The following is a 15437-nucleotide window of genomic DNA, read 5'->3' as shown; positions in this document are numbered from 1 at the left end:
TAGAAAAGTGACAAGACGGAGAAAAGGGACTTTGAGCTTCTAGGGTGTCAAATTGTGGAAAAGTAGATATATGGGAGGAACTAATGGAAGGTAAGGTTATTTCAGCAATGTTCTGTAGATTCCTCCAGGCTGATAAGCATCTGATGTCTTTGGTGATTAAAAATCATCCTGCTACCTGACTGTGGTGTGGCTCAGCAGTTGAGCATCGACCTATGAACCAGGAGGTCACGGTTCAATTCCCGGTTGGGACGCAAGCCCAGGTTGCAGGCTCTGTCCCCAGTGTGGGGCATACAGGAGGCAGCCGATCAATGATTCTCTCTTATCATTGATGTTTCTATCTCTCTCTCCCTTCCTCTTTGAAATCAATAAGTAACATATTTTTAAAAAATCATTCTGCCCTTCCTGGTAGAGAGGGGAAGGCAGAGAGTTTTTCTTGTGTCTGCTCTTTTTTCAATTCTTCAGCTCAAAATAATCCTTGTATGAGAGTGGTATCTTTTGGGGTGGTATATTCTTAACCCCTTGATCTCCTCATTTGAAACTTTGAGAAATTTCATATATTAAAAATTGAGCTGGTACCGCGCGCCCCTGGGTCTGGGAGAGGCCACGCGCCCCTGGGTCCGGGTGAGGCCACGCGCCCCTGGGTCTGGGTGAAGCTAGATCCCGGGTCCGGGTGAGGCCACGCGCCCCTGGGTCTGGGTGAAGCTGGATCCCGGGTCCGGGTGAGGCCGTGTGCCCCTGGATCCGGGTGAGGCTGGGTCCCGGGTCCGGGTGAGGCCGTGCGCCCCTGGATCCGGGTAAGGCCATGCGACCCTGGGTCTGGGAGAGGCCACGCGCCCCTGGGTCTGGGTGAGGCCACGCGCCCCTGGGTCTGGGTGAAGCTAGATCCCGGGTCCGGGTGAGGCCACGCGCCCCTGGGTCTGGGTGAAGCTGGATCCCGGGTCCGGGTGAGGCCGTGTGCCCCTGGATCCAGGTGAGGCTGGGTCCCGGGTCTGGGTGAGGCCGCGCGCACCTAGGTCCGGGTGAGGCCACGTGCCCCTGGGTCCGGGTGAGGCCACGTGCCCCTGGGTCCGGATGAAGCTGGATCCCGGGTCCGGGAGAGGCCATACGCCCCTGGGTCCGGGAGAGGCTGGGTCCCGGGTCCGGGCGAGGCTGCGCGCCCCTGGGCTCGGGTGTGGTCACACGCCCCTGGGTCCGGGTGAGGCCATGCGCCCCTGGGTCCAGGTGAAGCTGAATCCTGGGTTCGGGTGAGGCCGTGTGCCCCTGGATCCGGGTGAGGCTGGGTCCCGGGTCCGGGTGAGGCTACACGCCCCTGGGTCCGGGTGAGGCCACGCACCCCTGGGTCCAGGTGAAGCTAGATCCCGGGTCCGGGTGAGGCCATGTGCCCCTGGATCCGGGTGAGGATGGGTCCCGGGCCCGGGTGAGGCCACGCGCCCCTGGGTCTGGGTGAAGCTGGATCCCGGGTCCGGGTGAGGCCGTGTGCCCCTGGATCCGGGTGAGGCTGGGTCCCGGGTCCGGGTGAGGCTACACGCCCCTGGGTCCGGGTGAGGCCACGCACCCCTGGGTCCAGGTGAAGCTAGATCCCGGGTCTGGGTGAGGACATGCGGCCCTGGGTCTGGGAGAGGCCACGCGCCCCTGGGTCCAGGTGAGACCACGCGCTCCTGGATCCGGGTGAAGCTGCATCCCGGGTCCGAGTGAGGCTGTGTGCCCCTGGATCCGGGTGAGGCTGGGTCCCGGGCCCGGGTGAGGCCACGCACCCCTGGGTCTGGGAGAGGCCACTCGCCCCTGGATCCGGGTGAGGCCACGCGCCCCTGGGTCTGGGAGAGGCCACGCGCCCCTGGGTCTGGGAGAGGCCACGCGCCCCTGGGTCAGGGTAAAGCTAGATCCCGGGTCCGGGTGAGGCCGTGTGCCCCTGGATCCGGGTGAGGCTGGGTCCCGGGCCCGGGTGAGGCCACGCACCCCTGGGTCTGGGAGAGGCCACTCGCCCCTGGGCCCGGGTGAGGTCATGCGCCCCTGGATCCGGGTGAAGCTGGGTCCCGGGTCTGGGTGAGGCCGCGCGCACCTGGGTCCAGGTGAGGCCACGCGCCCCCTGGGTCCGGGTGAGGCCACGTGCCCCTGGGTCCGGCCGAGACCAAACCAGAGGGAGTCGGACCTGCATTACCACCATTTGTCCACCATCCAGAGCTGAGGGGTCAGTGCCGACATGTATACATAAGGAACTGGTGGACATTGATATTGGGTCTCAAAAGAACTGTTGGTCCAGAAAGAAACTCACTACAGACTGATTCATTTGCCTGTCAGCATAACTATTATTGCTCGTCTCACATTCAGTTCTTATAAGTATATCTCTAGTGACACATGATCTCGCTCATCTAGGGGAAATGATGAACAACATAGACTGATGAACAAGAACAGAACCAGAAACAAGGAGGCATCGATCGGACTATCGGGCCTCAGAGGGAGGATAAGGGAGGGTGGGGGGAGGGGGGAGAGATCAACCAAAGGTCTTGTGTGCATGCATATGAGCCTAACCAATGGTTAAGTTCAACAGGGGGTTGGGGCATCCGTGGGGAGGGGTGTGGGATGGGAATAGGGGGATGAGGACAAATATGTGACACCTTAATCAATAAAGAAATTTAAAAAAATAAATAAATAATAAAATAAAATAAAATAAATTGAGCTGGTAGATGTGGAGAGAAATTCGGGAGAATGGGTTAGCAAGGCAAGAAAAGCACGCAGGCTTCTTTTTCTTCTTTACCATTTTTCCTGGGTGTGGCTCTTTCAGCAGATGTTACCTGCTTTTAGAAATGCCACTAAGAGGGAAGATTAATATCCACGAATCCATCCATTTACAGTCTTGCTTTGCTGACACTGATGAAACAGAGTTTGTTTTCTCCACCTTAGAGCTGCTATGTAATTTCACTTCAGACTCTTCCCTCTCCCCTCTGACAATTACTTCCCTGAGATTACTGGTTCTGTGGCTAGGTACATAGGCTCCTAACATGGCTTTATATCCAGACCACACTGATATCAGCTCTACTCACCTGATAGTGTGCACTTTGGGTGGATTCAGAGTAACACAGAAGTAATATCATGGAGTGGAGTGCTCCACCCAGGAAAGATGACCTCTGAGGTGTGGGAGAGGGACTCAGCACAGGGATCCTGGCAGCTATCCCTTCAGCTCTCTCCTCAGAACCATAAACCCCAGTCTCGCCTCACGCAATTCTAGTCCGCTGTGCCCTCCCTCTGCTGGAGCCCAGGGTCACTTCAGAAACCTTCCATTTGAAACGATGGAGTGAATGTATACTCAAGATCCTACTGAAATGACAGCAAAGATATATTTAAAGTATCATGCAAATCAATAGGTTGGAAATTGAGAGAGCATGTTATCGAGGGATCAGAACATTTAAAGTTTTTTTTAGAAAGTAGAAAGCAGAAGGGTCAAGATGGTATCAAAGATGGTGGATTAATCATATGCACAAGCCTTCTAGTCCATCCTAGAGGTCTAGAAATAACAGGAAAGAGATGAGAATTTTAATAATGCTGCTGGATCCTAGAAGAACCCTGAAAGGGACATGGGATTGCATGAAGGAGGAAATTACAGCCCAAAACACTGAAATTAATTTTTTAACAAAGCCTTCATACCACTAAAATCTCAGTTCTTTTACCAAGAACTTATATGTAACTTTTGCACAAAGGAATTAGATTAAAAATTAATATTTAATAGCTAACATTCTGTAACTATTTCTTATTCTAGTAATGATGAAAGAAGTGCATAAAACTTTCAAGCTAAGAAGATAATTATTTTTCTTTCCTACTATTTTTCCTCAGCCAAGATTTGATTCTTTCATTTGACTTTAGTGTTAGGTACCATAGTGTATGTATATGTGTTTGTACATGTAAATATATAGATATATTTTGTGATTAATGAAAATTGATCAGAATACCAGTACAAAAAGGACTGTAAATATAAATGTTAGACCATATTATAATCCATAATTATACTTTTTTTAGTTAAATTTTCATTTGGAATGAGATATTCTAAGTGCCCTATCCTTTTCAGTGTCTTTGCTTCTTCATCAGCATTTAATAACAGGAATAGCTTTTTTCGTTTTGTTTTAATTCCTCTTCTCACCCTTAGGAGCTTGGTGTCGGTGGCACGAGTCAGTGGAAAATCTGTGCCCTAGATGCCACATCTACACTCGGCATTTACTTTGAAGTAGTCAATCAGGTGAGTTGGATTTCTTCATGAATATTTGTGTCTCATTGTTGTGTTTTCTGATTCATTGCAAGACTGGTGGCCTCAGGTTTCTTTCTGCACAAAGTGATGCTGCCAGTCTGGCATAGTCTCTTTAAATTCCCTCCAGGGTTTGTTCAGAGTTAGGCAGCAAATTGTTTTCCTCACTTTATTGTTGAACTGATAAGGTCTTAAAGTGTAATGGCTTTTATCAGCCATTGTTGTATTGGTGAACTTTTTTTTCTTTTTAATTAGTGAATTTTTGGGTGTGTTCTTTCCCCATTGTTTTATTTTTAAAAAGCTAAAACGCAAAAATTAGAAGAATTGTACAGCAAATACTCATATACCCACAACTTAGATCCCATAATTAACATTTACTGTATTTGCTTTGTCACATATTTATACATTCATCAATCCACTTTATTTTTTATTCATTTCAAAGCAAATTGAATCATTAGTGGTTCCATCCCCAAACATTTTAGTATGTATAATATTAACTTGATGTCAGTATTTATTTGAATTTGGTTCTTTTCTTTTTTATTGAAGTAAAAATTATAAAGAGTAAAATGTACAAATCTTAAGTGTACCATTAAAAATTCAAGAACCTTACTGTCACCACCATGTCAGTCATTTCAGAAAGAGCCCGATAGGCTCTGACTGTTGTGTTTGAGTCATGTCTGTAACAGTAACGCATTGTATGGTCTCTCACCCTGCAGCACAACGCCCCAATCCCCCAAGGAGGCCGCGGTGCCATCCAGTTTGTCACGCAGTATCAACACTCCAGCACCCAGAGACGCATCCGTGTGACAACCATTGCCCGAAAGTGAGCAGACCCAGTTTCCTTTCTGTTGAGCTACTGACCAATGTTTTGCCCTATGAAAGATAATTGGTCAATTAGATGAGCATCAACCCATGCACCAAAAGGTCACCAATTTGATTCCTGGTCAGGGCACATGCCTGGGTTGCAGGCTCGATCCTCAGTCGGGAGCATGCAGGAGGCAGCCAATCGATGTTTCTCTCTCATATCAATGTTTCTCTCTGTCTCCCTCTTATCCACCCCCAGAATTAATTTAAAAAAATTTCACGAAAAAAAAAAAATTCACGGACCTTCCTTTAAAAAAAATAATAATATATCAATAGCATGATAAGGTGCTATCTCATTCATTTTAATGGCTGTTACATGGTTTGGATGGGATGTACCACTCCTTTACTGAAGGCCATTTCAGGTCTTACCTTCCTTCCAGCAGTGCTGCCTTCATAGTTCCAGTCATTTCATAGAAGCGGAATTTTGGATACTGCAAAACTACTTAAGAAGCTAATTTGTGTTTTTCTTAGTAGTGTAAGGAGACTACCCTGGCTTCTTATTAATGATGACATTATTAATCTTTAACATGCAAATATAGAGCAATATGCCACTTTTATATGTATTATTTCATTTATCAATGAGTTGAGCACTTTACATGTTTATTGAGCAGATGTATTTCTTCTGTGATAGCCTTTGCCCATTTTACAAAACCTTATTTTTCCTTGTTTATTCATTTGCAGGGACTCTTTGTATATTTGTTTGTTGCTTTTACCTGTCCCTGGTCTATCTTTTGTCTTTTAGTTTTGTTCATGTTTTTATTCGTATGGAAAACTTGTATGTGTGGTCATTCTCTTTACCATGAAGACATTTTGTGAATTTGTAAAGACTTAGATTTTTGTAAGATTGACTTAGAGGAAGGAACACTGGTACCTTTTGGGTATCTATTTTCATGATGTCTTGTAGAATATAGGGAAGTTCTCTATAATTCTATTTTGTACTTATAGCCTTCAGAAATCACACGAGGGTAAATGAAAATGAGTGGAAAACTGCTGTGATTCTTCACCAACAGTGCAATTTGAATTTGTGTTGTCTTAGATGAAGGAACAGGACTTATGTTTCTTTATCTTAGTGAAGAGCTGGCTTTCTGGTCTCCTTAGTAATATGCATGTATTAACTCTATAATTGTCAGTTGGGCAGATGCACAGAGTCAGTTCAAACACATAGAAGCAGCATTTGACCAGGAGGCCGCAGCAGTCTTGATGGCCCGGCTAGGAGTGTTCCGAGCGGAGTCAGAGGAGGGGCCTGATATACTCCGGTGGCTGGACCGACAACTCATTCGACTGGTAAGTTGGGAACTGTGTGGCACTAGGTTCCATCTTGGTCTCTCTCTACCTTTTTAAAAAAAATTTTTCCCTTCTCTCTTTTTTTGTTTTTTGTTCACCCTCACCAGAGGATAATTTTTCCATTGATTTTAAGAAAAAATGGAAGGGAGGCGGGAAGGTTAGAGAGAGAAAGAGGGAGAAACATTGATGTGAGAGAGACACATTGATTGGTTGCTTCCCGCACACACCCCAACCGGGGCTGGGCATTGAACCCTCGATCCTCCAGTCCTCTAGCTGCTGAGCCATACCAGTCAGGGCTCTGCTCTGCTCTACTTTTGAGCAAACAAAATCAACAAGAATTTATCAGTTGCTTACCTGATAAATACCAAACACTGAACATTCTGAGAGTGTTAAGTACTAAATAGGCATTTTTCCTCAAGGGCTTACATTACATTTGGGAAGAAACAACACGCACAGGACATTTAGAGAATGATGCAAATCTGTGTATTTGAGAGTTGATTTAGATGAGTCACTGTGAATGCTGTGTTCTGTATTTTTGATCCAGATCTTGGAGATTTTTTTTTTTTTTTTTTGAAATAGGGGTCCATGGCCCAGTGAGTGTTGGGAGATGTCTAATGTATCAATCTGGATTGAATCAGAAGAGTAAAACCACACAGTAATTTCAACGGGGAAAGGTTTATATCAAGAATTACTATCTTGGAATTGGAATAATGAGGGCTGCGTAGTAAGATGTAAAGAGAATGCAAAATAATATAGGAATAGCAGGTAAAAGGCACTGCCACTGCTTCTAGGCTGAGGTAGATCACCAAAGGAAGAGTCTCCCCCTCTCCCCCCATCCCCCCAGGCTTGTCTAGACCTAGGTGGGAGGGCATGGCCATGGTTCACTGGGTCTTAAAGCAGAGAAGTTGCCATGGTGTTGTGCCATGAAATTCACCCTCTAGAAATTCACCCTCTAGAATTAGATGGAAATCCACACTCTGGAGTGCTGAGGAAAAGGTGTGGGGTAGCTGCCGGCTGCCATGTGCTCCAGGAGCTGGGCCCTGGGAAAGCCATAAGGCTGCTGCTGGGTTGAACACACTGGAACCCAGAAGCAAACCCTTGCCTCCAGCACCCTCTACTGACAAAGCTCAGCATTGTGCCAGCTAGCAGAGGAAGCATTTTTAAAGGCCCAGGCAGAAAGGGTGAGTTTGTAGCCACGAGGCAATAAATCAATAACTGTCATACCTCATGATTTTACTGTCTTGGAAATTCACGACAGGTATTTATGATCAGAGGCACTGAAAGCCCAGTAGAGAAACATTTAACTTTGTTTTAGCTCTGTGTTTGCCCAAAGGGACCATTTTTTCTTCCAGGGAATATCAACATTTCAAACACAATTTGAAAATTGAGCAAGTGGTTGGCTTTATGTGGAAAGTGAGCCATGGATGAAGTCTTTTTTAAAAATATATATATATATTTTATTGATTTTTTACAGAGAGGAAGGGAGAGGGATAGAGAGTCAGAAACATCGATGAGGGAGAAACATAGATCAGCTGCCTCCTGCACACCCCCTACTGGGGATATGCCCGAAATCAAGATACATGCCCTTGACCGGATTTGAACCCAGGACCCTTCAGTCTACAGGGTGATGCTCTATCCACTGAGCTAAACCGGTTAGGGCATGAATTAAGTCTTTTAAAAATGCTTAGGGTAGTAGGAGAAAACAAGGCAAGGCTTGCCAAGTGGAGGGCCCAAGCCTGTTGGAGGTGGCTGTGCACTTCAGCTTATGCTGGGGACATTGGCAAGACGGCTGTCACAGAGGCCAGATCGTGCAGTGGGGAGAGAGGCAGTGAAAGTGCAGCTTAATTAGGAAATGTCTTCATTTTAAAGTTGTCATTGCCTTAACATTAGAGAGAAAGGGAACTTAGGTGTGGTTCCCAAGCAGGAGTGTGATAGCAGCACGATTCTTGTATTTACATTCACCAGTGCCATATGAGGTAAATTTGGAAAGAGAAAAGACTACACTATTAAGGAGACTGATGGAGGGGTTTGCAGGCTCAAGGTAGGTGAGACCAGCGTGGCAGCAATACAATTAAAGTGGGAGAAGGTTTGGAATCAGAATGAATTCTAAAGAAAGAATTGATCCCTAACCGGTTTGGCTCAGTGGATAGAGCATTGGCCTGTGGACTGAAGGGTCCCAGGTTCGATTCCGGTCAAGGGCATGTACCTTGGTTGCGGGCACATCCCCAGTAGGGAGTGTGCAGGAGGCAGCTGATCGATGTTCCTCTCTCATCGATGTTTCTAACTCTCTATCCTCTCTCTTCCTCTCTGTAAAAAATCAATAAAATATATTAAAAAAAAAAAAAGATTTGGTGAAATTAAAAAACAGGAAAATCAGCCATAACTGGTCTGGCTCAGTGGATAGAGCGTCGGCCTGCGGACTGAAGGGTCCCAGGTTCGATTGCAGTCATTGGCATGTACCTTGGTTGTGAGCACATCCCCGGGGGCGGGGGGTGTGCAGGAGGCAGCTGATCGATGTTTCTCTCTCATCGATGTTTCTAACTCTCTATCCCTCTCCTTCCTCTCTGTAAAAAATCAATAAAATATATATTTTTTAAAATTTTAAAAAAACAGTAAAATATACTTTAAAAACAAACAAACAGAAAAATCAGCATTGACTCAGGTTCTAAGGCTGGGTAACTGCAAGAATGACGGTGAGGTAGAAAAATAGAAAAGGAGAGCAGCATTAGGGTGGAGGAAGGTGAGTCTTTTTCAGTGTAATAGTTTAACTTATTTTTAATAGGCTGAACGAGAAATTGCTAAGTATGTCCACAGAGAGTGATCCTGTAGTTAGGTGGCGGTCAGCACTGGCCGTGGAAGAGGAATTTGGATGACATTGGTCTGGCTCTATTGTTCATTTGTAGCTGAAGCAGTGAGGATGGGAGCAGGGGCCCAAGAACTAATCTCTAAGGAGCCCACAGTTAGGAGTTGGAAGATTAGGAGCTGTTGAAGAAGGCAGAGAAGGATTGGTTGGAGGGTTGAAGGAAAAATAGGAAAGTGCTATTTAAACTGCTGAAGGAGAAAGTTTCCAGAAGTGTGGGGAGTCACTTGGCTTGAGGTGTTAGGGAGTTCAAGAAAAGGAGAACTGCAAAGACATCAGCTTTGGTGGAAAGAAGGTGAATGTCAGAGATGGGCTTTCTTTAAATGGGGGGCAGCCTGATTCTCGAATGGCCAGAGGAAATGTGTGAAATAAAAAGGAAATAAAGGCAGAAAGAGACAACATTGTTCATAAATTTGCCTTTGAAAGGAAGAAAATTGAGTTACAGAGTGGTGGAACATCAAGGCTGATATATAATTGGTAATATTTCACAGTCTTGGAGGGTTTTTTGTTTCTTTTCTTTTTTTAATATATTTTCTTAATGATTTCAGAGAGGGAGGGAGAGAAACATCAATGATGAAAGAGAATCATTGATCGGCTGCCTCCTGCACGCCCCCTACTGGGTATCAAGCCTGAAACCCAGGCATGTGCCCATGACTGGAATCGAACCTGGGACCCTTCAGTCTGAAGGCCAATGCTCTATCCACTGAGCTAAACCGGCTAGGGCTTGCTTGTTTGTTTTTAATGGAAGAAGTGCCCGAGAACTCATCTAGCCCCTCACTAGTTAGAGTGGTGTTTGGCCAGCCTGGCCTGGGTGCTGGTTAGAATGCAGGATCCCCAGTCCCTCCCCAGTCTGCCAAACTAGAATTTGCATTTTAATAACCCTCCAGGGGATATGTCTGCCTGTCTGTGACTGAGAAGTGCTGGTCTGGGACTCAGTCAGTCAGTGGCAGAGTTGAAATTGAAATGTAGCTCTCTTACTCCAAGGATTTTTCCAGGTGGCACTAACTTAGGGTTTTCCTCCTGCTTTTTGTTGTTTTCTCTCAACAGTGTCAGAAGTTTGGACAGTATAACAAGGAAGATCCCACTTCTTTTAGGTTATCAGATTCCTTCTCTCTGTATCCTCAGGTAAGAAATACACATTTCTAAAATAACAATAGAAGAATAAATTGTGATAGAAATAAAACTCGCTGTTCTCAGGGCAAAGTGAAGACTTGGTATGTTTTGCGACTCAGGCAACAGGAGATGGAGGTTACTCACTTCAAGACAAATACTATGTCTCTGTGAGAGGCAGTTCCTGAGCCCTACAGAAGACAGAGATGACACGCAGAGAAGAGAAAATAACTATAAACTTTCATGGAAAGGCAAAACAGGAGCGTTCTATGAGGCCCCAACAAATACCTCTAATTTGTAGAAGTTCTGGGTGGACAGTCATCTACCTCAGCAGCAAACAGACAAAAAAACGAAGCACATAGGAAGATGAATATAATAAAGGAGACCATGTTAATATGACGGATGTTTAATGATAAGTCCATGGTTATTAGGCTGCATCATGACTAGGGACAACAGTAATCAGCTTCTGTAAATAACTGCTTTTTGCAGAAACTAAGCATTTGGGAGCCATTGGACAAGGGAAAGGAGGGGTAGTGGGGAAGCCTGAAGTTGTTGTCAGAGATCTGGACATTTACCTTTTCTGAACCTTCACCCTCATATTTAAATGAGGAAACTAGAGCTTAGTTCAGTGGGTGGCTGTGAGGATTACGTGAGCTGAGGCCAGTCTGGTGTTTAATGCTTTGTAAACATGAACCCATGGCTCCACAGCTGGGGCCTGGGCCTTTCAGGTTGGGCTCCTGGCTGGTGCAGCTTTTCCAGCACTGGAAGCAAACTCAGCTTTATTTCATCTTCCCTCAGAGACACCTTTATGAGGAATAAATTTGAAAAAAGTGGACCTAGATATGCAAATACTTTTTGCTTTGGGAAGTGGACAAAGGTTTCAATCATGAACTTGTATAGCTTTGACTCTTAAGAGTTAAAAGGGAGCTCAGAGGTCACCTCACTCGACCCCTGGCCCAGGGTAGGGCTGTGTGGTACCTGATGTGTGCCTCTTCTCCGGCCTGTGCCCGAGCAGTTGAGGCTGAGTAGTGTTGTAGAAAGAGCCAGAATCAGGGCCAAGGTCCAGCACTGGCTCTGCTGCTGCTGATCTTGGATGAGGTCCCGGACCCCTGTGAATGCTGGTTTCCTCTTTAGCACGTTAAGTGCCCAGCCTGTTTTGTCTTCCGGACGGAAAGTACAGTGTCAGTCACCGGTGACTGACAGGGCGCTTAACGTGTTAAAGGGAAGGAGTTGGTCTGGAGTCTTTGTACAGCTGTGGAACCCTTCCTTCCAGCGGACTCTCTTAAAAGCCAGTACATAAGCAGACAGACTTGGGTGCTGCTCTAGTTTTGCCCAGGCACCACCCCACCCACTGGGTCCCACCACAGTACTCCACCACCTCACTCCCAGGGCCTTGTGGTTTTGCTAAAACTCAGGAGCACAGTATGAAAACCACTGAATAAGTTGGTTTTAAGATCCCCTCTGTTGGGGCATCTAGGATAGAGGTCAAGAGCCCAACCACTGAAGCCAACAGTCTGAATTAGAGTCTGGCTCTGCCACTTAGTAGCGGTGGCCTTGGGCAAGTTGCCTACCTACCCCTCGGTTTCCTGATGTGTAAACTAGGGATGGTAAGAGAATCTACCTCATGTGCTTATTGGAAGGATTGGATAATTCTTGTCAAGTGCTTTATGCCTTGCACATAGGACGCATGGAACGTCAGCCATGATAATCATTTAGGAACAATGCTTCAATATGTGGAGTCTCAGGAAGCTTTATACTTCTCAAGGCAGCTGATTTCCATGTTCTGGTAACTCTTCAGAGTGAGTTAAAAGTCTGCCCTCCACATTCTAATTCTCAGGCTAAAGCACATACCTCTCCAGCAACATCATTTTGTCCCTCTCTCCTTTATATACCTCACTGCACATACTAGCCTGTGTCTGAGCTCTAACCTCTCATCTGCTGTTACTGTGCCTGGAGTCCCCTCTCCCCCAGCCCTCTGGCCTCCTCATGAACCTCTCTCAGACCCAGTGGCTGTGGGAAGTCTCCTGCTGACCCTCCAGCCCCATCCCACTGTAGCAGTACTTGCCTGTACAGGGGCTCAAATGTGCCTTTTCCCCACTGGGCTGTGACCCCTTTGACAGCAAACATTCTGCTTCTGCAACCCAACCCAGTGACTCCAGAAATAAATGCTTTATCTTGCCCATTTCATGTGGAACCTTCGACACACCCAGAGGCTTCCCCTACCCTTTAAAAATACTTTTTAAAAATTTTCTAATTGTAAAAAACACATAAAATTTACCATCTTAACCAATTTTAAATGTACTGTTCAGTATTAGGCATATTCACATTGCTGTGCAACAAATCTATAGACTTTCCATCTTGCAAAACTAAAATGCTGTACCCATTCAACAACTTTCCATTTCCCTCTTCCCTCAGCCCCTGGTATCAGCATTTTTTTCTCTGTTTTATGAACCCAGTGGCCTTTTTCTTAAAGTCTGGGTTCTTCTGCTTCGGAGACCTAAAGCAAGTCTACTCTTTTGGATATCTAAGGTTACAGCTATATGCGTTTGTCTTTTTTTCTTTGTGAATGCAGTTCATGTTCCATCTTAGAAGATCTCCATTTCTTCAAGTGTTTAACAACAGTCCTGATGAGTCGTCGTACTACAGACACCATTTTGCCAGACAGGATCTGACCCAGTCCCTCATCATGATCCAGCCCATTCTCTACTCCTATTCGTTCCATGGACCACCAGAGGTAAGGCTTTACATGAATGTCTTTCTCCCAGTTAATTTTAAAATGCTTTTAACTATAAGATTTGCTTATAATTATATTACCACGTTATTTTTTGGTTATTCATTCACTGTTATTTTTAACAAATTTTAGCAGTAGGCCATATGTTGGAATAGACACTAGTAATTTCACTAACATAAATATTACATATCTAAAGCTATAGCGTACATATTTAAATTCAGGTGTCACCACTCGTAAACAACACGTTCAGGAAATGATTAGCATGTGACCACAGTGCATTGTTTTATGGTAATTGGTTCTTTTGTCACATGGTGTGACTTTCTTTTTTTTTTTTTTAATATATTTTATTGATTTTTTTACAGAGAGGAAGAGAGAGGGATAGAGAGTTAGAAACATCGATGAGAGAGAATCATCGATCAGCTGCCTCTTGCACACCCCCTACTGGGGATGTGCCCGCAACCAAGGTACATGCCCTTGACCGGAATCGAACCTGGGACCTTTCAGTCCGCAGGCTGATGCTCTATCCACTGAGCCAAACCGGTTTTGGCACATGGTGTGACTTTCTACAGCACTTTTAACACGTGCTAGTGATGTACTTGCACTAAGTAATTCCCCAGCCGTGTGTTTTTGCTTACTCTTGGTAACTGGTGAATGCACGCACTTACTAGACTTATTCAGTATAAATTTAAAATTACTGTAATATATATAGAAAACTTCTGTGAAATTAAATTTTTCATACATACTTAGTTTTAATTCCACAAATATGTCTACATAAGTAAAAACAGGTACACGAACTAATTTGTCCATTTTTAAACATATACATTTGGAAAACCTACTTTATTATATAATGGACTTTTGGCTTTTTAAAAAAATATTGATTTTTAGAAAGGAAGGGAGAGGAATAGAGAGATAGGAAGATCAACGAGAGAGGAACATCATTGATCAGCTGCCTCCTGCATGCCCCCCACTGGGGATCGAGCCTGAAACCGGGCATGTGCCCGGACCGGGGATCAATCCAGCGACCTCTTGGTTCCTGGGTCGACCACGCTGGGCGGGCCAGACTTTTGGCTTTAACGGACACCCCCTTTACTGTATTTTTTTTCTAGCAAATTTATTCATAGAGCAAAACTAAAGAAAGAAAACTTTTGAGTCTTTATAGGAGTTAAACATTATTTCTGAGTCTTAAATATATATATAGGAAAAAGTCACAGGCATGTAAAGCTATTATCTGTGGAAGGCAGGATTACAAGTGAAAAACTTAAAAAATGGATAGTTACTTTTTTCATTGTGTTCAGATACTTTGACCCAGTAATTCCATGTCTTGTATTCTGTCTGAAGAATATATTCCTATATACAGAAAAGGCTTTGTTCAAATAAATAGTAAATGAACTATTAGAATAGAAAATTTAAAAACAATCCAAATGCTCAGTAGTAGGGAAAAAAGTAATCTAAGAAATATTCACAGTTTATGTAACATAATAAAATAGATACATCCTTATGTTAAAAATGTTACATGAAAAAAATTAAGATAGGAACTTTTCTAAATTATGTTTTCTAAAAAGTCTGCAAGATTTAAAAACTACATGCAAATAAACCAAACTATCAATATTTTTTGTCATTGGGTTCAAATTTCCTTTAATAAGTATAAGTTACTTTTATTACTGAAATGAAAATCATAAAAAAATACATTTTGCAGTAAACTTTTCAAACTTGTATTAAAAGCTGTACTTTTTCATAAAGCCATCCCTAAGTGTCATCTGCAGTTGTAGTGGGTTTGAGAGAATGTGTCTCTGATAGATAAAATCCTTTTTCAGCATGAAACAGAATGTTTGGAATAACTTTTGGTTCCTAGAGCAAAAGATGCCATTAATCTCCCTTCCCAACTGATGAGGGGTTGTTTGGAGCTTCTTTCTTTCACTAAGTTGAAACTGAGAACTGCTAAGTCAGGAGCAGAAAGTGGGAATGAGCCACCGCACCTGGTGCCCGTGGTTGCTGTTTTGGCCGTGCGGGGAACAGGGAAGACCAATGTCATCTCTCCCCCTTTTCTTTAGCCGGTACTGTTGGACAGCAGCAGCATTCTAGCTGACAGAATTTTGCTGATGGATACTTTCTTCCAAATTGTCATTTATCTTGGTGAGGTAAGATGATACTTTCATTTATTTTCTTACTGTTGTTTTTACTTATTAATTTAGGTTTTTATGCATTTGCAACAAGAATCTGGGCTTAGGAAACCCACAGTTTATTATAATGAGTACAGTGGCTTTTATTCTAGTGAATAAAATCTTTTTTCAGGTCCCTGGGGTATTTGTATATTAGTAATTTCAATAACATTTGCTGTAAGTGGTCCTTTCAAA

At 44.3% G+C, this 15437-nt stretch overlaps 1 protein-coding gene across 3 annotated transcripts in view; it reads left to right on the top strand.

The window, feature by feature from the left end:
- SEC23B (SEC23 homolog B, COPII coat complex component) overlaps positions 1-15437 on the top strand; it is a 50262-nt gene that overhangs the window by 23327 nt on the left and 11498 nt on the right. For all 3 annotated transcript variants that reach the window (XM_079784745.1, XM_079784744.1, XM_079784743.1), the window contains 6 exons: positions 4139-4228; positions 4951-5057; positions 6229-6382; positions 10290-10367; positions 12925-13086; positions 15135-15221. In XM_079784745.1, coding sequence (XP_079640871.1) covers positions 4139-4228; positions 4951-5057; positions 6229-6382; positions 10290-10367; positions 12925-13086; positions 15135-15221 — 678 coding nt within the window. The remainder of the gene's footprint in view (positions 1-4138; positions 4229-4950; positions 5058-6228; positions 6383-10289; positions 10368-12924; positions 13087-15134; positions 15222-15437) is intronic.

Source organism: Cnephaeus nilssonii, assembly GCF_951640355.1.
Source record: "Cnephaeus nilssonii genome assembly, chromosome: 11".
Lineage (NCBI taxonomy): Eukaryota > Metazoa > Chordata > Mammalia > Chiroptera > Vespertilionidae > Cnephaeus > Cnephaeus nilssonii.
The sequence above is the reverse complement of the archived record's forward strand: the minus strand, read 5'-3'. Positions and strand labels throughout refer to the sequence as shown.